The sequence below is a fragment of the Sus scrofa genome, chromosome 13, assembly GCF_000003025.6.
Source record: "Sus scrofa isolate TJ Tabasco breed Duroc chromosome 13, Sscrofa11.1, whole genome shotgun sequence".
Taxonomy (NCBI): domain Eukaryota; kingdom Metazoa; phylum Chordata; class Mammalia; order Artiodactyla; family Suidae; genus Sus; species Sus scrofa.
The window spans coordinates 70,339,159-70,365,112 of record NC_010455.5 but is presented as its reverse complement, the minus strand read 5'-3'; the positions used below and the strand labels follow the sequence as shown (position 1 = coordinate 70,365,112).

The following is a 25,954-nucleotide window of genomic DNA, read 5'->3' as shown; positions in this document are numbered from 1 at the left end:
TTTCAGGGTACATGGCATGGACACAAGCAAGTGCAGCAGAAGGCAAATAGGTTACACTCCTAAGAGATGCAGCAAGAAATCAGAGGAGCAAAAGGGGGAGATTTTTATCCATTAATCCTAATCAGTGAAGACTGAGAACAGATGGTTTCTGCTCTGAATCTTGAAGGTGGAGGAAAGCACTGCAGCTGGAAGAAAGTGGATGAGCACAAGCAGAGGCAGCAAGCGTGGGCATGGGCCAAGGCCAGGAAGTCCTGCCCAGCTGGGCAGGAAACACCAGACAGACGGGGAGGTGTGCATATGATGTCTTCAAGCAGGAGAAAGAGCACTGGACCAAAAGCCAGAAGACCTAGGTCTCACCCTGGTCTCTGCCACCATCTAGCTGTGCAGCCACGGATAAACCACATCCTATAAGTTGCCCTCTAAAAAGTTCTGGCAGTAAACTATATAATCGCCAAGATGCTTCCCAGCTCTTACCAGCAGTCTGGGCTCTACCTAGATGAGTTCAAATACCCCATCTCTTCCATGGATCCCAGTGACCAGCAAAAGGACCAGATGTTCTGAGCCATGCTTCACTGATGGGAAAAACCAACACCTGCTCAGAAGCTTCTCCACCATCTCACCTGAAGTCATCCTCATCACTGAGGGCTTCATCCTTTACAACCTGGGGGGTTTCCAATTTCACAGTCGCTCTGGCCACCTTCTTTCTCGCTGGACCTGCTGCTGGGCCCCCAGAAGCACCACAGCTGCTCTTCCTCTTTCCTCGTGAAACTTTTGAGAGAAGGCTCTTCTTCAGAGGTTTCTCATCTTCAGAGACATCTAGAAGATGACATGGAACATGAGAGAAGGGACAAGAGGGAAGGTGGAGACACTGTGGGTTCCTGGGCAGGGTCACCAGAAGTATCCTCCTCCCTCCATACATCTCCATCGCCCGTTTACCATCTCAGGTTTGGTCAACATCCAGCTGTTGGGCTTCCTCCCGTTTCCAAGCTGAGCACCATACACCCCTCCTCTGTCAGCCCAGTATCCTACTCCCCTACCACTACAGAGACACCACCAGACCGTAAGACTTAACGTGCAAACCTTAAACCTCAGCTATGTCCAGCAAGGAAAATACATCAATCCATTAATTAACACCTTGTTTAGACTGTTTACTTTAGGGATAATCCATTCCTATTAAGTGAAATGTTTCAAGTTCAAAAACATGTTTGAGTTTTACCACAACCTTATTTCTACCAATCTATGTTTCTGCCAACTTTCAAAACCAAACTCTGCTCATAACACATACTTTATGAAATCTTTTTAACTTAAACCCAAATGGCACTCATATACCAACCATCTCAACAAGCTCAGGGTTAGAGTAAGTTAGCAGTAATTCAAAAATTTATCTTAATTATTGTTTCTTTTTTTGTTAAAGGGAAATAAAAAATGCATAAGCCTTTGGTTGTAGTTATATTAAGGATCTAAAAATACGATTTCTGGGAGTTCCCATCGTGGTGCAGTGGTTAACGAACCTGACTAGGAACCATGAGGTTGCGGGTTCGGTCCCTGCCCTTGCTCAGTGGGTTAACGATCCGGCGTTGCCGTGAGCTGTGGTGTAGGTTGCAGACGCGGCTCGGATCCCGAGTTGCTGTGGCTCTGGCGTAGGCCGGTGGCTACAGCTCCGATTAAACCCCTAGCCTGGGAACCTCCATATGCCGTGGAAGCGGCCCAAAGAAATAGCAAAAAAAAAAAAGACAAAAAAATAAAAAATAAAATAAAAATAAAAATACGATTTCTTCATTAACAGATAACTATATTACTATTTTATATAGGTATAATAATATACTAATATGGCAGGGGAACATATTTTTCTATTTTATAAGGATATTCATATATATTATCTTGAATCTTAAATAAATCATCCTTTTTTGACTCTGCATGACTCTGCTTCAATTAATTTGGGAAAACAATATTCTAGCATACTGAGGCTCCAAAAGAAGCTGCAATATTAACTCAAAATAGTTAATTAATTCATTCTTTCCTCTTTTTATTGTCTTTATTCCTTTCATTTATGCTTTGTTCTGCTGATTTTCTGGACAGGCATTTATATTCCCCAAGCATATTTTGCATGGGGGCAAAAAAGACTGTTTTGACTTAAAGTCATAATCTAATTTTAATAAATTTCCCATTATAGGGGCATTTATTTTAACACTAGTTAAAATCACTGCTTCAGTTCTGTTTCTTTAAAATGCTTTATAAAAGAAAAAAAATTATGCATTTCCATGTTTCAAACATTTTAATGGAAACATAAAATATTTCAAAATTTGTTATTTAAAATCTGGAAACCAAGTTTTCATTTCAAGGCCAGAAGTTGCTTAAAGGTTTATTTATGACTTGACAGAATAGGGCTCCCTTAAAATCAAGATTTCTAGATCTTATAATGGTTTTTAGCTCTCTGCTAATAGGCAAAGATGCTCCATACTTCATTTTATGAATCTGAAGATGCAGATGGGGGATTGCTTCAGAAGCACTGTTTTGTCCTCACCAAATTTACTTGGTTGGTTAAGAGGCACAGCTGTGGATTTTTTGTGCTTTGAAGAGAGGAAGAGGAGTTAAAAGCAGGAACAAGCAGAACTGTCAATCAAAAAAACTGTTCACAGTATCATTATTCATAATATTCAAAAATTTTAAAAATCTGAATGTCCACTAGACAATCACTAATTATGGTACAGTCACACAATATATAATTTATATAATTCAGTCATCTTTTAAGAGAAAGGGAAATGATATATGACAAATGCTAAGAATGCAGAGTTGTTTTTATAGCATAGTTTCTACTATACAAAAAAAAAAAACAAAACCAGACTAGAAGGAAATATACCACAATTCAGTGGTTGTTAGTTCTTGATGGTAGCAATATGAATGACTTTTTAAAAAACTCTTTAATTCTTTAGTTTCTTTCGGTGCCAGAGAATCAAAAGGCTATTATCCATGCAAACAGGAACAAAAAGACAGCTAGGGTAGCAATACTCCTATCAGACATAATAGACTATAAAACAAAGTCTATAAGAAAAGACAAAGAGGGCGTCATATAATTATAAAGGAGTCAATACAAGAAAATGACATAACATTCATAAACATATATGCACTTAATGTAAGAGCATCTCAGTATATATAGCAAATATTAACAGAAATATAGGGAGAAATTGACAGCAACACAATAATATAATAGTAGGGGACTTTAACACCCCACATACACCAGTGGACAAATCATTCAGGCAGAAAATCAATAAGGAAACAGTGACCTAAAATGACACAGGAAACCAGATGGACTTAATAGATATTTGTAGGACATTCCATCCAAAAATGGCAGAGTACACATTCCTTTAAAGTTCATATGGAAGGACTGCAGCTCAACTTCTCATAAAAACAATAAAATTGCAACCAAATGCTGAGCAACCTTCAACCAAATGGACTGGAAACTTTAAAAAAGATATCCTACTACAAAAGACAAAGAGGAGGCCACATCAAGAGCCAGGAGGGGCGATTACATGATATAAGCAACCCCATACCTACCGGGTGGGAAACACCAGAGACTGGAAAGTAACTGTATCAACAGATAGTCACCTACAGCAGTGATAGTTCTGGGCCCCATGTCAAATCCTCAAGCCTGGGGATCTGGCATTGAGAGAAAGAGCCCTCAGAGCATCTAGCAGTGGGGGCTAGTTGGGGCTTATGAGCAGGAGCTCCACAGGACTAGAGTAAATGAAGACCCCATTCTTGAAAGGTGCACACAGACTTTCATGTGCACTGGGTCCCAGGGCAAACCAAAGGCTCCATAGGAATCTGGATCGGACCTGACTGAAGCTTTCGGTGGATCTCCTGGGAAAACAGGGGGTGAATATGGCTTGTTGTAGGGGAAGGGCATTGGAGGCAAAGCTCTTGGGAATATTAATCAGCATTCTTTTCTCTGGAGGTGGCCATTTTGAGAAAAACGGGCCCCACCCATCAGCACTGAGAAGCCCCAGGCCAAACCACTATCCAGTTGGAATCACAGCCCCACCCATTCTAAACAGTCTGCCTAAAGATTCCCCCAGGCACACAGCTACCTCTAATCTCACCCAGAAACAAAGCCCCACTCACCAGAGGGATAGGAATCAGACCCACTTACGACTGGGCAGGCACCAGTCCCTCCAATCAGGATGCCTACAGTAAGCCCCTGCACCAACTTCAGCCATAGGCAGGCAGACACCAGAAATAAGAGAGGCTACAACTCTATTGTCTGCAAAAAGGTCACCACACCAAAAACCTATAAAAATGAAAAGACAGAGAACTATAACTCAGATAAGGGAGAAAGAAAAAAAACCTCAGAAAAACAGCTAAGTGATCAGCAGATAATGAGCCTCCAGGAAAAAGACTTTAGACTGTTGATGATGAAGATGATGCAAGACATTGGAAATAAATTGGAGGCAAAAATGGATAACTTACAGGAAATACTGAGCAAAGAAATACAAGATATAAAACTTAGGCAAGAAGAGACACAAAATACAATAACTGAAATAAAAAATTCATTAGAAGCAGTCAACAGAATACAGGAGGCAGAAGAACGCGTAAGTGAGGTGGAAGACAGACTAGTGAAAATCACGGATACAGAACAGAAAAGAGAAAAAAGATTGAAAAGAAATGTAGAGAGTCTCAGAGAACTCTGGGACAACGTTAAACGTACCAACATCCGAATTACAGGGGTGCCAGAAGGAGAAGAGAGAGAGAAAGGGACAGAAAAAATATTCCAAGAGATAATAGCCAAAAACTTCCCTAACATGGGAAAGGAACCACTCACTCAAGCCAGGAAGTGCAACCGTACCATATAAAATAAACCCAAGGAGGAACACCCTGAGACACATATTAATCAAACTGACCAAAAGTAAAGACAGAGAAAATATTGAAAGCAGCTGGGCAAAGGAAACAAATAACGTACAAGGGAACCCTGATAAAGGTTATTGGCAGATTTTTCAGCAGACACTCTACAGGCCAGAGAGGCATGATATATTACCGTGATGAAAGGAAAAAACCTCAAGCTGAGATTACTTTACCCAGCAAGGCTCTCATTCAGATTTGAAGGAGAAATCAAAAGCTTTATGACAAATACTAAATGAACTTCTCTAGGCAGAAAAGAAAAAGCCACAACAGGAAACAAAAATACCACAAATGACGAGGCTCACCAGCTAAGGCATACATACAGTAAAGATATGAAATCATCCATGCACAATTATGCTACCAAAATCAGAAATCGTGAGAAGAGGAGGGTACAAATGTAGGAAACCGGAGGTGCTCTTGCAATTAAGAGAACAACTTAAAACAATCTCATATATACAGAGACTCCTATATCAAAACTTCAGAGCAACTGTAAACCAAAAATCTGCAATTGATGCACAAACAAGTAAGAAAAATAAACTCAAACACAACACTAAAGATAGTCATCAAAGCACAAGAGGAGAGAACAAGAGAAGGGAAGCAAAAAGAGCAACAAAAACAAATCCAAAGCAACTAATAAAATGGCAATAAGAACATACATATCAATAATTAGCTTCAATGTTAATGGACTAAATGCCCCAACCAAAAGACACAGACTGGATGAATGGATACAAAAACAAGGCCCATATATATGCTGTCTTCAAGAGACCCACTTCAATTCTAGGGACACATACAAATTGAAAGTGAGAGAATGGAAGAAAATACTCCATGCAAATGGGAATCAAAAGAAAGCTGGAGTAGCAATACTCATATCAGACAAAATAGACTTTAAAATGAAGAATATTTTAAGAGACAAGGAAGGTCACTACATAAAGATCAAAGGATCAATCCAAAAAGAAGTATAACAATTTTAAATATCTACACCCAACATAGGATCACCTCAATATAGAAGGCAACTGCTAACAACCTTAAAAGGACAAATCGACAATAACACAATCATAGTGGGGGACTTTAACACTCCACTTACAGCAATGGACAGATCATCCAGACAGAAAATCAATAAGGAAATACAGGCCCTGAATGAAGCATTAGACCAGATGGACTTAACAGATATTTATAGGACATTCCATCCAAAAGCAACAGAATACACATTCTTCTCAAGTCCACATGGAACATTCTCTAAGATTGATCACATTCTGGGCTACAAATCAAGCCTCGGTAACTTGAAGAAAACTGAAATCATAGCAAGCATCTTTTCCAACCACAACACTATACGAGTGGAAATCAACAGCAAGAAACAAACTGCAAAAAACACAAACAGGTAGAGACTAAACATGCTACTAAACAACCAATGGATCACTGAAGAAATCAAAGAGGAAGTTTAAAAATGCCTAGAAGCAAATGACAACAATGATACAACACTCCAAAACCTATGGGATGCAGCAAAAGCAGTTCTAAGGGAAAAGTTTACAGCAATACAAGCCTACCTCAGGAAACAAAAAGAAAAGCTCACATAAATAACCTTACTTTACATCTAAAGCAGCTAGAGAGAGAACAGACAAGACCTAAAGTTAGCAGAAGGAAAGAAATCATAAAGATCAGAGCAGAAATAAATGAAAGAGAAATGAAGAAAACCATAGAAAAGATCAATGACATGAAAAGCTGGTTCTTTGAAAAGATCAACAAAACTGATAAACCCTTAGCCACTTATCAAGAAAAAAAGAGAGAGGACTCAAATCAACAAAATTAGAAATGAACAAGGAAAAGTAACAACAGACATCACAGAAATACAAAGGATCATAAGAGACTATGATATGCAACTATATGCCAATAAAACAGAAAACCTAGAAGAAATGGGCAAATTCTTAGAAAATTGCAATCTTCCAAGACTAAACCAAGATGAAATAGAAAAGATGAATGAACCAATCACAAGCACTGACATTGAAACTGTGATTAAAAAACTACCAACAAAGTCCATGACCAGATGGTGTCACAGGAGAATTCCATCAAACATTTAGAGAAGAGCTAACACCTATCCTTCTGAAACTATTTCAAAAAATTGCAGAGGAAGGAACACTCCCAAACTCATTCTATGAGCCACCACACCCTGATAGCAAACCAGACAAAGATATGACAAACAAAAATTACAGGCCAATTTCACTGATGAACATAGATGCAAAAATCCTCAACAAAATACTAGAAAACCCAAATCCAACAATTCATTAAAAGGATTGTACATCATGATTAAGTGGGATTTATCCCAGGGATGCAAGGGTTCTTCAATATCCGCAAATCAATCAGTGTGATACACCACATTAACAAACTGAAGAATAAACCATGTGATCGTGTCAATAGATGCAGAAATAGCCTTTGACAAAATCCAACACCCATTTCTGATAAAACCCTTCAGAAAGTGGGCACAGAGGGAACCTACCTCAACATAATAAAGGCCATATATGACAAACCCACAGCTCACATCATTCTCAATGGTGAAAAGCTGAAAGAATTCCCACTGAAATCAAGAACAAGACAAGGATGTCCCCTCTCACCACTACTCTTCAACATAGTTTTGGAAGTCCTAGCCACAGCAATCAGAGAAGTAAAAGAAACAAAAGGAATCCAAATTGGAAAGGAAGAAGTAAAACTATCACTGTTTGCAGATGACATGATACTATACCTAGAGAATCCTAAAGACTCTACCAGAAAACTGTTAGAGTTCATCCATGAATTTGGCAAAGTTGCAGGATACAAAATTAATACACAGAAATCGATGGCATTACTATATAATAACAATGAAAGATCAGAAAGATAAATCAGGGAAGAAAAATTCTGTTTACCATTGCATCCAAAAGAATAAAACTCTTAGGAAAAAACCTACCTAAAGAGACAAAAGACCTGTACTCTGAAAACTATAAGACACTGATTAGAGAAATCAATGATACAAACAGATGGAAAGACATACCATGCTCTTGCATTGGAAGAGTCAATGTTATCAAAATGACTGTACTATTCAAGGCAATCTACAGATTCAATGCAATCCCTATCAAATTACCAAGGACATTTTTCAAAGAACTCAAACAAAAGATTTTTAAGTTTGTTTGGAAGCACAAAAGACCCAGAATAGCCAAAGACATCCTGAAAAAGAAAAATGGAGCTGGAGGAATCAGGCTCCTGGACTTCAGACTGGACTACAAAGCAACAGTCATCAAAACCATATGGTACTGGCACAAAGACAGAAATAGAGATCAGTGGAATAGAAAGCCTAGAATTAAACCCATGCACCTACAGCCAACTATTCCATGACAAAGGAGGCAAGAATAGACAATGGAGAAAAGACAGCTTGTTCAATAAGTGGTGCTGGGAAAACTGGACAGCCACATGGAGAAAGAATGAAATTAGAACACTCCCTAACACCATACACAAAAATAAACTCAACATGGATTAAAGACCTAGATATAAGACCAGACACTATAAAATTCTTAGAGGAAAACATAGGCCAAACACTCTCTGTCATAAATGACAGCAACATCTTCTCAGATCCACCTCTTAGAGTAATGACAGTAAAAACAAAAGTAAACAAATGGGACCTAATCAAACTTAAAAAGTTTCTGTGCAGCAAAGGAAACCCTAAACAAAACGAAAAGACAACCCACAGAATGGGAGAAAATCTTTGCGAATGAATCAACTGACAAAGGATTAATCTCCAAAATTTATAAATGCCTTCTGCAGCTCCATACCAAAAAAAACAAACAACTCCATCAAAAAACAGGCAGAAAATCTAAACAGACGATTCTCCAAAGAAGACATACAGATGGCAAAAAAAAACACATGAAAAGATGTTCAACATCACTAACTATTAGAGAAATGCAAATCAAAACCACTATGAGGTACCACCTTACACCAGTCAGAATGGCCATCATCAAAAAGTCTACAAACAGTAAGTGCTGGAGAGGGTGCAGGAAAAAGGAACCCTACTACACTGTTGGTGCGAATGTAAATTGGTGCAACCACTGTGGAAAGCAGTATGGAGATTCCTCAGGAAACTAAAAATAGAACTACCATTTTATCCAGCAATCCCACTCTGGGAATCCATACAGAGAAAACCACGACTTGAAAAGACACATGTATTCCAATGTTCATTACAGCACTATGCAATAGCCAAGACATGGAAACAACCTAAATGTCCACCAACAGAGGAGTGGATCAAGAAGTATGGTACCTATACATAATGGAATATTACTCAGCCATTAAAAGGAAAGAAATAATGGCATTTGCAGCAACATGGATGGACCTAAAAATCATCATACTAAGTGAAGTCACGCAGACAATGAGACACCAACATCAAATGCTATCACTTATATGTGGAATCTAAAAAAAGGACACAATGAAGTTCTTTGCACAACAGATACTGAGTCACAGATTTTCAAAAACATATGATTTCCAGATGAGACAGGGTGGGGAGGTCGGGGGATGCACTGAGGGTTTGGGGTGGAAATGCTATAAAATTTGGTTGTGATGATTGTTGTACACCTATAAATGTAATAAAATTCATTAATAAAAAATTTAAAAATTAAAAAATAAAGTTCATATGGAACATTCTCCAGGATAAGTCACATTAGCCATAAAACAAGTCTCACAAGTTTAAGAAAACTGAAAACAAGCATCTTTTTCTACGACAACAGTATGAAACTTGAAATCAATCATAGGAAGAAAAGTGGAAAAAAATACAAATACATGGAGACTAAACAAGATGCTACTAAAAAAGCCCAAACAAAACACATTGAACGAAAGAGAGGAAATCAGAAAATACTATAAGACAGTGAAAATAAAAACACAATTTTACATGGACTCAGCAAAAGCAGTCTGAAGAGGGAAGCTATTTACAGCAATAAAGGCCTACCTCAAGAAACAGGAGGGAGTTTCCTTGTGGTGCAGTGGGTTAAGGATCAGGCATTGTCACTGCAGTGGCTGGGGTTTGATCCCTGGCCTGTGAACTTCCACATGCCGTGGGTGTGGGGAAAAAAAATAGAAAAAAGAAACAGGAAGAAATCTCAAAAAAAAAAAAAAACAAACAAACCCAAAACCCTGTAACCTACCATCTAAAGGAGTTGGAAAAAGAACAAAGCCCAAAGTCAACAGAAGGTAGGAAATAATAATTACCAGAGCAGAGATAAATAAAAGAGACTATCAGAAAGAAAAAACAAAAAAAAATCCTACCTGGAATTGCACCAAAAAAAAAAAAAAGAAAGAAATATTTAGGAATAAATTTAACCAATGAGCTGAAAGACTTATACTCTGAAAACTCTAAGACACTAATGAAGGAAAATGAAGACTACAAATAAATGAGGAGATATCCTCTGTTCATGGATTAGAAAAATTAATATTGTTAAAATGTCCATACTACCAAAAACAATCTACAGACTTAATGCAATCTCTATCAAAATGACCATGACATTTTTCAAAGACCTAGAACAAATAACCCTAGCAATCTTGAGAAAAAAACATCAAAGCTGGAGGGATCACACTCCCTGACTTGACTATATACTACAAAGCTATAATAATCAAAATAGTATGGTACTGGCACAAAAACATACTTGTAGATCAATGGAAGAGAAGAGAGAACCCAGAAATAAACCCACACAGCTATGGTCAATTAATCTACGACAAAGGAGGCAAGAACATACAATGGAGGAAAGACTGTCTCTTAAATACATTAGTAGTGCTGGAAAGTTTGGAAGATATATGTAAAATAATGAAATTAGACCATTTTCTCACACCATATAAAAAATAAACTCAAAATGGACCAAAGACCTAAATTTAAGACTAGAAACCATAAAACCACTACAGAAGAATATAGGCAGTATGCTCTGACAAAGGTCTTGGCAATATTTTTTGGATTGGTCCCCTCAGACAAGGGAAACAAGTAAAAATAAACAGGATCTAATTAAAACTAAAAGCTTTTGCACAGCAAAGGAAACTGTTGATGAGACAAAAGGCAACTTACTGAATGGGAGAAAATATTTCCAAATGATATATCTAATAAGAGGTTAATATCCAGGATATGTAAAGAGCTCATACAATTCAGTATCAAAAAAACAAACAACCCAATCAAAAAGTTAATAGGGAACCTGAATAGGCATTTTTCTAAAGAACACATGCAGATGGCCACCAGACCATATGAAGACACATCACATCATCAGGGAAATGCAAATCAAACTACAGTAAGCTATCACCTCACACCTGTCAGAATGACTATCATCAAGAAGAAAACAAGTAACAAGTGCTGGCAAGGAGAAGGGAACACTGGAACCCTGTTGGTAGGGATGTCAACTGGTATAACAACCGTGAAAAACACCATGGAGTGTCCTCAAAAAATTAAAAATAGAACTACCATAGATCCAGAAATTCCACTGCTGGGTATATATCTGAAAAAACCATAAAATACCCTGGGATTCACTGCAGCATTATTTACAAGGGCCAAGATATGGATGCAATCTAAGTGTCCAACTAGAGATGAGTGGATAAAGAAGATGTGGCAGAGTTCCCATCACAGTACAGCGGTTAACAAACCCGACTAGTATCCATGAGGATGCAGGTTCAATCCCTGGCCTTGCTCAGTTGGGTTAAGGATCTGGTGAGCTGTGGTATAGGCCACAGACACAGCTTGGATCCTGTGTTGCTGTGACTATGATGTAGGCTGGCAGCTACAGTTCCATTTAGACCCCTAGCCTGGGGACTTCCACATGCCACAAGTGTGGCCTAAAAAGACAACAACAACAAAAAAACCAGATATGGCATGTATATATAACAAAATATAATTCAGGCATAAAAAAGAATGAAATTTTGCCATTTCCAACAACATGGCAATTATTACACTTTGTAAAATAAGAGAAAAACAAATACCATGTTCCCACTTATATGTGGAATCTGAAAAATAAAAATGAACAAATACAACAAAACAGAAATAGACTCACAGATACAGAGAACAAATTAGTGGCTACCAGTGGGGAAAGGGATGGGGGGAGAGGCAAGATAGGGGAAGGGGATAAGGAGGTACAAAGTACTAGGTATAAAACCAGTTAGTTATAAGGATGTAATGGACAGCATAGGGACTATAGCCAATACTTCATAATAATGTTACATGGAGTATAGTCCAATATCAAACATCAAACCACCATGAACCACACCTGAACCAATACTACAAATCAACCATAATTTTTTTTAAAGGCCATTTTCCAGGACTCTCCAAGATCTAGAGCCCGCTGTATCCCCCAGTTGTGAATCTGCAGATTCAACCAATCTCTGGTAGAACTTTGGTTGAATCTGCAGAAGTACAACCCCCAGACATGGAGGGCTGACTGTACTACACTGTTACATTAAGGACCCAAGCGTCTGCGGATCTTAGTATATGCAGGGGTCCTAGAACAACTCCCTGCGAGGGACAACTGTATGTCTCACCAACCTCCTTGACCTCTTGCTGGTTATCTCAGCAGGGCATGGATTAACCACTGAGGCTTGCTTAGCCTGCTGCTGATTTAATTTAAAAAAAAAAAAAAAAAAAAAAAAAACACCTGCTTAGAACTGCTGGCAGCACATCAAAGCACTAAGAGTAAAATAAACTCTTTAGTTTGGTCTCCAAAGTAAGGGTCCTGCCCCTCTCCCATTTTAATTCCTACCACTTGCCTCCTAGTGCACCATATGCTGCCAGCCAGCCAAGCTCATTTCCTCCTAAGAGCCTTTTAACTTTGTGATTCATCTTCCCCGAGAACTTCCTAGGAAAGACTCCTTCGGGATGGTCAGTAATTGGCTCAAAGGGCCACATCCTCACACCAGCCTTTTTCAACCACTGATGCCGACTCAGCTGCTTCTTTCCCGTCCCTTTGTCAGTTTTATTACAACAACCTGTTCTGCCTTCTTCACCCTCTCATCACCATACAAATCTACTTGTAAACTTATTTGTCCTACCTACCCTTCCCCATAGAGTAAAAGCATCATGAGAGCAGGAACCTTGCCTGTCATGTTCAATACTGTAACTCCAGGGCCTAGAATGGTGCCCAAAAATCACAGGTGCTCAGTATCTGCTGAAGGAGTTGATGAACTACACCGATGAAGGCACTGACACTGAGATTAAATATGAAGGAACTACAGTTACCCCCCCAAAAAAAAACATAATGTTGAAGAGTATTTTCTTTGTCCCCAGCTGTGGGAAGCATCCAAGTGTCACCTTCATTTGCAGGCACTGAGGTGGTGTTAAAACCCACGCTAGGAGTTCCCGTCGTGGCTCAGTGGTTAACGAATCCGACTAGGAACCATGAGGTTGCGGGTTCGATCCCTGGCCTTGATCATGGGTTAAGGATCCGGTGTTGCCATGAGCTGTGGTGTAGGTCGCAGATGTGGCTCGGATCCCGTGTTGCTGTGGCTCTAGCGTAGCCGGCAGCTACAGCTCTGATTAGACCCCTAGCCTGGGAACCTCCATATGCCGTGGGAGTGGCCCCAGAAAAGGCAAAAAGACAAAAACAAAACCAAAACAAAATAAAAAAAAAACCCACACTATGGTGCTGTCAGAAACTACACTAACGAGGGAGTTCCCGTCGTGGCGCAGTGGTTAACGAATCCGACTAGGAACCATGAGGTTGCGGGTTCGGTCCCTGCACCTTGCTCAGTGGGTTAACGATCCGGCATTGCTGTGAGCTGTGGTGTAGGTTGCAGACGCGGCTCAGTCCCCACGTTGCTGTGGCTCTAGCGTAGGCCGGTGGCTATGGCTCCGATTCGACCCCTAGCCTGGGAACCTCCATATGCCGCAAGGGCGGCCCAAGAAATAGCAAAAAGACAAAAAAAAAAAAAAAAAAAAAAAAACCAAAGAAACTACACTGACGAGTCACCAAATCAGTGTCAGCTGCATCCAAAACCACAACCAAACTGCTCCTCTACACAAACACAGCAAAGATGCTAACTCTTCCCAGAAGCTGCCTCAGAAACTTATGCTAGCTGCACTGGCTCATAATTTTCGTGAGGCTTAAGTAATCCCCTACCTATGTTCAGGCTGAGTTGATATGAGCTGGCCCATCTGATTACCTCACACAGACCATGCCAGGAGATTCACATGCTCTCAGGAAAAACTCACCACCACCCCACAAGTCAAACATGAGGTTCAGAGAGATGAAATTAATTTGCCCAAGCTAATTTATGCAAGCCCATATAACTATTAAGCACTGGCACTATGCCAAGCTGGTGACAAGGTGAAGTGTTTAGATGGGGGAATGCTACTCAGGCAGGTGGCATTTCCAAACCTCTTCAATTAGAAAAAATTTTTGAAATTGCCATGTATTCCAAATACATTCCCTGATTAGAATGACAAGCTCCTTTACCAGCTGTTTACTAAAGTAGTACCTATCCCTAAAGCTGCAGGTTAAACATTCATTTCCCAGCTCTCCTAATTACTCCTTCACCAGCCACAAAGCCTCCTACCATCTTCCATGATACCACTGTCCTGGATAAATTTTTTTGTAAATGTCAACACTACCATACCCTAAGCTCCTCCAAGAAAGCTCTAAGTCCCATGTCTCCCAGTTTGTGTGCAGCACACGTTAGGTACTGACACATTAGGAATGTTTATTTTATGACTAAGTGAATAAAACGGAACTCACAGTATTAATTGTGAGATGAATCACTTTTTAAGTTTATAAATGGTTACTGTTTTACTATTTCCTAATGGACGATGGCCTTATAATATGTACAGAATCACAGAATTATTGAATCTAGTGTCACAGGAGACCTTGCTGGTGACTTAGTTTAACTGTCTACCCAGTTATATCAGGAACCCCAGAAATCCCTTCTACAGCATACATGTATTATGCAATGACAAACTATTTATCAAGCATTTGGTATATGCAGGGAAGGGGAAAAGAACAAGATAAGAAAATTAAGATGTTTTTATAACTTTCAATTCTGGTAAGAGAGAGCAAACAGGAAGCAAATAAATTAACAAGGTCATTACAGATGTGACAGAAGCTGTGATAAGGTGCACCTGAAAAGACCATCTTAGGACATTCAAGGAATACCTGGATTGAGACCAGGAGGAAGAGAAGTCAGCTACAGCAAAGCCATGGAAAAATATTCTAGGCAGAGGCTCAGGTGAGGAATCACATGGTGTGTGTGAGGAGGCCAAGAAGGAAGGTACCTGGCAAAGAAGACTAGGAAGAGACAACAGGAGAGGCAGCAGCAGCCAGATCATACAGGGTCTTGTAGGCCAAGGTGAGGAATCTGGAGGCTGTTATGCCAATGGGAAGACACAGAGAGTCTGAAGTGGGAGCATGGCAAAATCAGATTTTTTTTTTTTAAGGTACTTTGCGCTGCAGCACAGAAAACTCCTCCAGGGGGATGAAAAGAAGTAGGGAGACCCGTAGAGAGGCAACTGCAGTCGTTCAACTGAAAAGTGATGGTGGTTTCGACAGGGTATGTGGCCATGGAAACAGAGAAGTGGAGAGATTTGAGATATGGTTTTGAGGTTAAACTGATAGGATTTGCTTTCTGAAGGACTGGATGTGTGTTGGAGGGAAAAGGAGTTTGTTTTAACAAGTGATGAAGGGGTCAAAGACTGATATGGGGTAAAAGTAAGAAAGGGATAGGTTTAAAGGGGAAATCAAGTGTTTTGCTTTGCGCATGACAAATATAAGCAGCCTACTCGATATGCACGTTGTCAGGTGGGATCCAAATCTGGGACTCTCCACACACCACAGCACTCTAAGTCTTGGTCCCTTCGTCTCGTGGCGACACAACATAATAGCAGTACCTTTCACATATTCAGCCCCCTGCTTCCGCCTGCATCCTGGGGGCGAAAAGGAGCAGAAAGAGGCTACGCAGAGGAACTCGCGGTCGGCTGGGCTCTAGCGGAACGTCTCAGGGCGCATCACCTCTGGCCAGGAGAGCAAAGGCGCAGGGCCGCCGGGGAGCACCTGGGCACGTGCACACCCCCAGCCTCCCTAGGCCTCCGGAACACCGCCCCCAGCGCAGGTGGGAGGGAGGATGCCTCGCTCACACCTCCAGGAAGCCGGCCTCCTGCTACCCCCACCCAAACCTCTTCCACCCTCCCTACCAACCCCAACTCAGCCTGGCTCATACCCGCCTCCTTCTCCTCGCGCCGGGCTTTGCCCTCGCCCTTGGCCTTCTGGCCGCGCAGTTTGCGCCCCCGCGGCGCCCTGCCCGCCGAGCGCTTTGGAGCCATCTCTGCCCGGGCAAGACTCGCCTAGAGCGTGACGCACCGCGTCTCCGCGGGACGCAGCTCGCGCGCGGCCCCGCCCCCAGGCGGTGCAGGGCCTGGTCACGCCCCCTCCGGTAGATTCCCGCCTGCGCCCAGGCTGAAGCTCCGCCCCAGCCTCAAAGGGACCAATGCAAGCTGCAGGAAGCAAGAAGCTGTAAAACCAACCTCTTTCTACTTCCAGTGCATAGAGTCCTCACGTTTCCGGAGACTGGGGTGGGCATAGGGAGCAGCTCTCGTGCCCTCGCGAGAGGACGGAAAGGGCGCAGGGTTTGAAACATGGCGGACGACGTGGACCAGGTGAGTATCTTCTGAAGAGTTCGCTCTGGGGCGGCTTCTCCCTGTCCAGGCCAGGGTGTGCCCAGCTTTGTTTACCAGGGTTGTTTTCCCCAAGCTCAGGGTTGCTTTTCCCAAACTCACGAGAAAGTGGCCTGTCACGCCGCCTCTTTCTGGGTCATCACGGCCTTAACCTGCCTCTTGGTTAACCGCGCCCCCTCCGAATTTTGCCTCAGGCCCTGAGACCTTTGTTGTTCAAAACCCTCCTGAAAATTAGTTATTCCTCACTCTTCTCACTTCCTTTCTCTTGAGTCTCACGTTGATTTGTAGAATGAGAACCATTATCCTTGCCTGCCTCACGGAGCTCTCGGGATTCTGATAGAAAGGCTAATAAAACATTTAGTGGGTTATTGTCATTACTGAGCGCAACAATGATTACAGGGTCTACAAACACTAGTGAGTATCACCTTTGTATAGTTAGAAACCTTTCTAAATACCAGGGACATCGGCATTGACTTGGGAGATACCTGCCCAACTTGGGGCTTATATTCGAGGGAGCACAGATAACAAGTAAACATAAATATGCGAAACATATGGAAACTGTGATGTGGTAGGCAGGAGACAGGGAGCTGGTATTTAGAATAACTGATGGTCCTTCAGGCTTTCTCACCTGCTGTCCCGTCTTCTCCAAATGCTCTTCTTCAGATGTTTTTGTGGATTAGGCCGCAGCTTCAGCTGTTTACTGAAATCTCACCTCATATCAAAGAATAGGTCTCTGGCCACCTGCATAAAATGCACTCTCCCAGTCTGCCTTATTTTTCCTCATAGCATGTTCTTTGTTCATATTGAGTATATGGTTCCTTGTTTAATGTCTGTCTCCCCCAGCTAGAATGTGAGTCCCTTGAGAGCAAGAGTCTTGTTTTGTTCACTATTCTGGGTTTAGAACAGTGCTGGAAACACTCAACAAATATTCATTGAGTGAATTAATTGGATGGTCTGGGAGGCCTTTTGAAAAGGCAGTACTTAAAGCTACAGGATAAAAAGGATGGACAGTGGGAGGTAGGTCTCTGTCATGTATATATTCTTACAGTATTATGATTACTTACTTATATGCCTTTCTCCACTAGAATGAACTCCTTGAGGGTAGGGACTGACTCCTGTATCACTGATCTAGTAACTGGCTAGCTGGTCTTTAACAAACATCTGTTGATCTGGAGATGGAAGCAGTTGAGGTCAGGATTTCCTTTCTCTTTTTTGCATCTAGCCCTTTAAGGCTATAGAGACTGTAACATTCAGTCACCTTCCTCCAATGACCCTATGTAATCCCCGAAGCAGCTCTCCTTAAATAATCTTATCAACTCACCCTTCCCTTCAACCATCCCTTCCACATGGACCCCAGTCATCCTAGCCATCTTCATGAAGGGAAGATTGTGGCTTCCTCATTTTGTAAACAAGGAAACAGAATTAGAGATGGTTTTTAAACCCAGTTCATGAATGTCAAAGTCAGGGGTTGAACCCACACTGCCTGACTCCAAAGCCAGTGCTTTCAACCAGTATTTTTCTATACTGCCTGCTAAATATAATCATCTTACTGGCCAGATGGCACCCTAAACTCAGCCTCTCCTGCACTGCACTCATAATCTTTCCTCAAACATTCATCTCCACTTAGTATGTGGTAGTCATTGTGTATGTTCTTCCAATTGCTAAATGATAACATGAAAGAAAGATGAAGACCCTGAGACAGTAACTCCCTATACCCTGAAATGGGGTCAGACAGTTTGGATTTTGAGAGAAGAGAGTGCAGTCATGATTATTTTGTTGTACAGCTCCTTTCTGTGTAGGTATGTTTCAGCCCTCATTTATCCAGCACTTAATATACGCTAGGCACTGTTCTAAGCCTTCATATATGTATTTTAAGCCTCACAACAGTAGTATTAGGTAGGCATTCCTGTTACACACATTTTAAAAATTAGTAGACTGAGGCATAGAGGGGTTAACTAACTTGCTCACAGTCACACAGGGCACTGCTGGTTCAGAAACTTCACTCTCTAGAACTGTATTACTAAGCCTGTTTCTTTTATCAGCAACAAACTACCAACACTGTAGAAGAGCCCCTGGATCTCATCAGACTCAGCCTGGATGAGCGAATCTATGTGAAAATGAGAAATGACAGAGAGCTTCGAGGCAGGTTACATGTGAGTAAATTTATTAAATCACCTTGAAATTAGATTATTTCCTCAATGTTGCTCCCTAACCCCACCCCTTGGAAATGTAAAAACTGTCCACTGTGAAAGAGTGTTTTGAATAGATGAGGAGGTGGAAAGTCACCTGTATTTCTAAACACCAAATGAACTGTACTTTATTCATATGTTTAACACATTTTTCTCTTAATGGAAATATGTCTACTAGAGAACATTTTCATTTCTTTCATTTTTTCCTTTCTGTTTATTTGTAAATAAGATTTATTTGTCCTCCATTCTTATTTAAATGTTCTTTAAATTACTGACATGCATATAAATTTGCGTTTTCTTGTGAAAAATTTTACACAGGAATACGTAGAGTAAAAGGTGAAATCCTATTTCTTCTATTGGGTCTATAGTCTTTCAGATCTTTTCTGTATATTTACACAGAACAGATATACATGAATATGTGTCTATATGTATATATTTACACTGTATACACCCTCTCTAAAAAATGAATGGGATCATGCTATACTTTTGAGTTCTGAATGTCTGAGTTGCAGTACTTGTTGATCGAGCCCACATGTGCCAAACAGCTAGTTCTGGCGAGGCTGCAGTGTTGCTTACTTTCCTTTGCAGTGTTTAGGGCAGGGAGGGTTGAATGACAGTGTCTTGTGCCTTTAGGAGATTTCGGTGCCATCATCTCAGCAGTTAAACAGAGAATTTTATTTCCTTTGTGGTATATTTCTTGTCACTCTGTTATAGGTGGAATTGAAAGAAATGTACTGAAAAGTGATGAACTAACTTTTTTCAAAATGAAATTCCATGACATATTTATGTGACTGCCTTAGATAACAAATAGGGTGGACACTTTAAAAGTAACTTCAAGATATTTTGAGTGAATTCATTTTTGACCATAAACAGTTTTATATTTGCATCAAATCAGTTATCATTGGAAATGATCTTCAAAGAAACATTGTATTGTAGCACAGCAGGATTATATGCATTATAAGTTTGTGCTTTAAGTACTATGTGTTACTCGTAATTGAGCCATTTGTGTATTGTAGGCCCTGTTCATTATCTCCTAATTTGCTTATTAAATTTTTGGTCCCTTGCCGTCCCACTTCAGGCGTATGATCAGCACTTAAATATGATATTGGGAGATGTGGAAGAAACTGTGACAACTATAGAAATTGATGAAGAAACATATGAAGAGATATATAAAGTAAGTCATGCACTTCTATTCATGGCTTTTTAAATGTCAATTGTTCTCAGAAGCCAAAAGCTTAACACCCGTTAAGCTGTTGTGTTTTGATGCCTATTCATGGACTCAGTATAGTCATTAAGAGCAAAGGTTTTGGGGTCCAACAGATCTGGTTTCCTGTGCTGGCTCAGTCACTTTCTATTTGGGGTACATTGGGCGGGGGGGTGGGTACCTTTGCAGACTTCACTTCCTCATTGGTAAGCAGGAGTACTATGGTTTCTCTCATGGGGTTGCCAGGATTTGGTGAGATGTGCTGTGTAAGACACCTTTCCTAGTACATAATGGTAGTACTGGACAGTGTGGTTTTGTTTGATGTGGATTTGACCTATCAATACTTAACTAAAAACTAAAACTGAGAAATTTAAAAAATATTAATGAACTCCTTAAAAATATTGTTGACATAAGTAACATTTTTATGAATGATAACTTTTTTAAAATAAAATATTTAGGGAGAAGTGTTTTTGTTTTACATTTGCAAATCTCTTTAATGCTTGGCTTAATAGTTGACATCTGGGGAGTTCCCGTCGTGACACAGTGGTTAATGAATCCGACTAGGAACCATGAGTTTGTGGGTTCAATCCCTGCCCTTGCTCAGTGGGTTAAGGATCTGGTGTTGCCGTGAGCTGTGGTGTAGATCACAGATGTGGCTCGGATCCCATGTTGCTGTGGCTGTGGCATAGGCCAATGGCTACAGCTCCGATTAGACCCCTAGCCGGGGAACCTCCATATGCTGCAGGAGCGGCCCTAGAAAAGGCAGAAAGACCAAAAAAAAAAATAGTTGACATCTGGGAACTCAGATCTTTTTTTCTGCATTTAATCTGTTGTGATATGTTATGACTGAAGAAATGCTAACCCCACACAGACAGATAGTTGGAAAAGGGAGGAGTATTTTGTGTAGATACCTGTCTTTGATGCTACAGCCAAACTAAGTGAGTGGTAGTTTCTTAAAGGTAAGGTGTGGTGTGGAATCTGAGACTGTATAAGTGAACTTTTCATACTCTTTTTACATATAATTGGTCCACCTTGCACTTGGAATGGGTCTTTTACATATGCATGATTTTATAAGATCAAGCTCTGGTCATTTAGAAAATACTAGTTCACTGAATTATGCAGATCTTTCAAATACTGGAACATGTTATTATTCAGTATAAAAAATAAAACCACATTTGTTCATTCTTTGCTGTATTGGGAAGTTAGTCTGACCCTTCTAGGGCATTGTGGTCTAAAATGTAAACTCAGGTGGCAGGACTGCCTGGATTCACAGCTTGACCCCATTGTCCACCAGCTGTATAGTTATACCAGTTACCCACCTTGTCTGTGACTAAGTTTCCATGTCTGTGAGATGGGGCTGGTAATAAGACCGTCTTTATACAGTGCTTGAGGATTCATTGAAACGTTGCTTGAAAAGCCTTCAGATGGCAACAGACACATACTAAGTGTTCAGATGTAGCCTTTGTTCACGTTTGTAGCTATGCTTTGTTCTGGCTTTCCTCTTCTTTTCAGCCACTCTTGACTACTTAGCTATTTTTTTTTCTCGTTCTGAACATGAGATTTTTTTTTCTTTTTTTATGTTTTTTTTTCTCCTCAGATGTGACTTAGTAACTACTGTTTGTTATGAGCCATTAGTCTGTAATAATAATCAGTACAGCTAAAAGCTTGAGGTCTGGGTTAACAGTTCAAATCCTGGCAGCTGATTAGTTATGTGACCTTGGACAAGTTCCTCAGGGACCTCCTCTATAATGCAATTAAATAATTGTGCTTTCCTCCTGGAATTATAATAGGATGCACTGAATTTGGTGTTTGTTAAGCTGGTGCTAAGTGATGATTGATGGCCATTATGATTAAGGATAAATCTATGTCTTCAGTTTCTTTTTTTTTCTTCCTATTTTTTGGCTGCCCCTCAGCATATGGAGCTCCCAGGCCAGGGATCAGATCTGAGCCATAGCCGTGACTTATGTTGCAGCTGCAGCAACACCAGATCCTTAACCTGTTATGTCGGCCTGGAATTGAACCTGCATCTCAGTGCTCCCAAGACACCACCGATTCCGTTGCGCCACAGCGGGAACTCCTCTATGTGTCCAATTTCTTTTCTGAGCTTCACTCTGCCATTTCCAGTATTCTTATTGAAAATATATCCACATTGATTGTTTTGTCAAACTCAATACCTCCAAAACTAAACTCCTGGTTCTTCATCTTCAAAATGAGGTCAATTCCATGTTTTTGTTATGATTCTCAGTTATTTAGAACATGTATCTCAATTTTATATAAAAACAAGTCAGCTGAAAACCTAGTAGCTTACAAGCACACACATTTATTAGCTCACAGTTTCTGTGGTCAGGTGTCCAGGCTCAGCTGGGTGCTCTGCTTCAAGGTCTCTCACAAGACTGCACAAGGGTTGAGGTCTCACCTGAAGGCTCAGCTAGGGGAAGATCTACCTCCCAGTTGACTTACATGGTTTTTGGCAGGATTCATGTCCTCCAGGGTATTTAGACTGAGAGCCTAGTTCTTGCTGCATGGGCCTCATCTGCCAGGCGGCTTGCATCGTCAGACCTAGCACGGTGAAAGTAACTGCCTTACATAACCTAATTGTGAGAGTGATGTCCCAAGAACTTTGTGGTGGTCTCTTTGCTAGAAGCCAGGCACCACCTTCACCTACACTCACAGGGTGGGGATCATGCCAGGGGGTGATATCAGGAAGCAGGGGTCATTGGGGTGGTTGAATTGAAACTACAGTTGAATTAACAGAGAACCATTTTGGATGTAGTGGTTTCCATATGGAGGTAAGGTTGGAACATTTTAGTTCAGAAATGTGACCACTGAGTGAGGGATTTGAGTAAAATATATCAGTTGGTTTGATTAACACTATCTCCTTCGCTGAACTTGCTGTGCTAAGGCTCAGATTGCCTTTTGCAGCTTGAAGGAAACCAGAAGGCAGACGTGGTATTTATTTCTCTGAGAGTGATGCTCAAGTGTGTTCCTTGAACCAGGACTTTGGGCAGCACCCTGGAGTGTGTTAGAAATGCAGGTTCATGGGCCACACCCTGACCTATTGAGTGAGGATCTGAGAGCATGGAGCCGGGGACAGCCTTCAAGCTGTTAAACAGGTGATCTTTGCAGGTTAAAGTTTGAGAACTGCTGTCCTGGGATAGTGTTATCTGTGAGGAATTGGATACATTCCTGGCTGACATCCTGAATTTATATGTATTACTTAAACTTGTGTGAGGGGTTGTCTTTTTTTGTTAGTTCCAGTACCCAATAAGCTCATAGAACATGGTTTCTACATTTTAAAGAAGTTATGAAAGCAGCTATTACTCATATCTTCTGCCTGGCACAGAGACAGTTCTCTATCAGGTCTACATGTGGTCACTTGTACAGCTTCTGTAAGCAGGAAAGGATGAATTACTTGTCATTAACCCCCCCATCACCATCAACACTGTAGCGGAGCAGAGACATGATACCCCCTTTCAGAAAAGGAAAGATGGGAACATGGAGTAGTTACTGGCCCTTTGCAGTGATGAATTCCCTGGGTAGGTGTGAGTGGTCCCTGTCCTGGTAGAGAAAAATCCCTTGTCCTGGGTGTTATTGGGACACACTTATACTAAAAAACAAAAATTCTTTTTCATGTATCTAGAATTCAAATTTAATTCGGTGACCTGTATTTTATTCATTAAATCTGGGGGCTATAGAATGTTCACAGAAACATCTCGATTGTGCTGGAAGACTCACATTGTCAAAGGCTTTTTTAGCCAGGCTGTGGTTTTTTTGGCAGTACAATTTCTTTAAAATCTTAGGACATCATATGGGAGTTCCCGTCATGGCGCAGTGGAAATGAATCCGACTAGGAACCATGAGGTTGCTGGTTTGATCCCTGGCCTCACTCAGTGGGTTAAGGATCTGGCGTTACCCTGAGCTGTGGTGTAAGCCGCAGTCGCAGCTCGGATCTGGCGTGGCAGTGGCTGTGGAGTAGGCCAGCAGCTACAGGCCCAATTAGACCCCTAGGCTGGGAACCTCCATATGCCTCAGGTGTGGCCCTAAACAAAAGGCAAAAAAAGGAAAGCTTAGGACATTATATGTTTCTGACCTTCCAGTCACTTCTTTTTGGTCCAATAACCTCAAAGTCCTTTTCTAACGGAACATTAGGCGCCTTTATTTCTTTAGTTCCTCACCTCTATTCCTCTCCCCCAAATTACTGCTGACTGCCCTGGGTCATTTGCTAAAGTAAATTTGGGTGGAAAGGCAACACCCTTAATCTGATCTTCCCTTCAGTGCTGAGCTTGTTTAACCTGAGAAGTTTGCAGAACTGCTTTGTTCCTCAAAGCTTTTTTTCTTCCTTATCATCCACAGTTTGAGGTCTAAAAGCAGTGGGCTTTTCTGACCCTGTGAATTCTTCTTCTCATCTCTGCTCGAAAAGCAGCTAGTTCTCGCCTGAGCCCATGTCTTTCTCACAATTCCATGTCAAGTGCATCTGGTTCACAGCAGCAAAACTAACATTTGGCTTTTCCCAACCTCTTCCACCAGAATCTGTAGGTTTGGGATGTCTTTGGGCTACTTTCCAAGTCATTATAGGCAACGGTTTGGCCTAATGTTTGACCAGGGCATAAGAAGATTTAGACCTTCCATATCTGTTTCCTTACTGTCTAAGGCTTGTCTCCTAGGCTAACATGAAAGGTGTCTGTTGCACATGTGAGCACAGTAGCACATAGAAGCAACATGGGAAGGCTCAGTACAGCAGGGTTTTATCTCTGCCCAACTTGACAGTCCTCAGTGAGGTTTTAGGTCGGTGCAGAAGCTTTGTTCCAGGTGCTCTGCTATTCCCAGGGTTCTAAGCTGGTCCATAGTAGGGGGAGACCTAAGAGAGCATTCGAGGGAAGTTTCTGGGTCGGTCATCACTTCCCACTGCTTAAAACCGAGTGCATGGTACCATCTGGTTGGCAGGGAGCATGAGAAACGTAGTCTAGCTTTGTGCCAGGAAGAGGGCCAGCTATAGTCTCTGCCCCAGTCATGTTCCATGAAAATGAAGTTAATGGATGGTTCTTTGTGCTGCTGAGGTGAGTGATCAGGTTTTTTAATCAACTTGTGTTATCAATCTGTGTTCATTGTTTTCAAATTTCTCTCTGAAAAACTAAATAATACTACTACTACAAATTTGTATAAATGTGTTGTTTTTTTTTTTCCCTCTTTTAGTCAACAAAACGGAATATTCCAATGCTCTTTGTCCGGGGAGATGGCGTTGTGCTAGTTGCCCCACCGTTGAGAGTTGGCTGAAACAAAGAATTTATCCTGTGTGGAAATGGGAGATGTTGTGTGTTGCCTCTTTAAATGTAGAAGACACCCAAAAGAGAAACCTGCGTACATTTTGATATTAAGAAATAACCAAGAATTCTTCCACTCCTGAAATAAGTTGATTTGCAGATAACTCAGAAATTCTTGAGCTAAACAGCATTTTTATTTTTCTCTAACTCATCCAATAAATGTGATCACCAAGATGCAGAACTTTTTCAGGAGTTGATTTGCTCCATTGTTTTTCAGACAATTTCTGGGAGTTTTTTTTTTTTTTTTTTTTTTTCCTTTAAATTAAATTTGACATTTCCTTTTTTGATTTTTAATGCAATGTCCTGTCTTGTGAATTCTTTCAAGTAAGCACATGTCTTCCACTCACTTTATTTGTACACTCCTGTGAGGCATCTGCTGTTTGCGGCCCCGAATTGGGTCCTGGGAACTATGGTTTAGTCTACATGCTTCCCTCCCTCAAGTCTAGAGAGGGGTTGTTTAGATCAGTAATTGCAGGACGGTGAGGTCAGTGGTGATGGTATTGTGTGTGTATGGGGTGCCGGTGGAGCACAGAGAAGAGCACCCAGATCAGAACGAACTGGGTGGGCAGCTCTGCTGGTAATGACAGCTCATTGGAAATGCTAGCTTTGTGGAAGATGAAGAAGCCTGGTGTCTGTTCCTTCTGCCTCGCCTTCAGTGGTTATTTACCTGGGTGGTTCGGCCTTGGTCTTATCTACCAGTGTTGCACATATT

At 41.0% G+C, this 25,954-nt stretch overlaps 2 protein-coding genes across 10 annotated transcripts in view; one reads left to right on the top strand and one right to left on the bottom strand.

Annotated features, from left to right (window-relative positions):
- The window catches only part of XPC (XPC complex subunit, DNA damage recognition and repair factor), a 48,354-nt gene extending 32,082 nt beyond the window's left edge, over positions 1 to 16,272 (bottom strand). For 2 of the 8 annotated variants that reach the window (XM_021069374.1, XM_021069377.1), the window contains exons 1-3: positions 16,075 to 16,272; positions 15,638 to 15,781; positions 621 to 816 (exon numbers count right to left, since the gene is read on the bottom strand). In XM_021069374.1, coding sequence (XP_020925033.1) covers positions 621 to 816; positions 15,638 to 15,781; positions 16,075 to 16,177 — 443 coding nt within the window. In that variant the 5' untranslated portion in view covers positions 16,178 to 16,272. The remainder of the gene's footprint in view (positions 1 to 620; positions 817 to 15,637; positions 15,782 to 16,074) is intronic. The other 6 variants (XM_021069375.1, XM_021069378.1, XM_013982006.2 and 3 more) reach the window with 6 other exon arrangements.
- Positions 15,311 to 25,428, top strand: LSM3 (LSM3 homolog, U6 small nuclear RNA and mRNA degradation associated). Of its 2 annotated transcripts, XM_021068422.1 has the most exons (5): positions 15,311 to 15,408; positions 16,395 to 16,510; positions 18,571 to 18,681; positions 19,796 to 19,891; positions 25,115 to 25,428. In XM_021068422.1, exons 2-5 carry the CDS (start codon positions 16,490 to 16,492, stop codon positions 25,193 to 25,195), a joined length of 309 nt encoding a protein of 102 aa, XP_020924081.1. In that variant the 5' UTR covers positions 15,311 to 15,408; positions 16,395 to 16,489; the 3' UTR covers positions 25,196 to 25,428. The 2 variants fall into 2 exon arrangements, with proteins under 2 accessions (XP_020924081.1, NP_001231857.1); NM_001244928.1 differs by lacking the exon at positions 15,311 to 15,408 and having other exon boundaries at positions 16,433 to 16,510; positions 25,115 to 25,324.

What these genes read in the sequence shown, in the direction of transcription:
- LSM3 (XM_021068422.1), top strand. Translation starts at nt 16,490, where the DNA reads ATGGCGGACGACGTGGACCAG. An exon ending in TGGCGGACGACGTGGACCAG is followed by an intron (nt 16,511 to 18,570) that starts GTGAGTATCTTC and finishes TTCTTTTATCAG; the next exon opens with CAACAAACTACCAACACTGT. An exon ending in AGCTTCGAGGCAGGTTACAT is followed by an intron (nt 18,682 to 19,795) that starts GTGAGTAAATTT and finishes GTCCCACTTCAG; the next exon opens with GCGTATGATCAGCACTTAAA.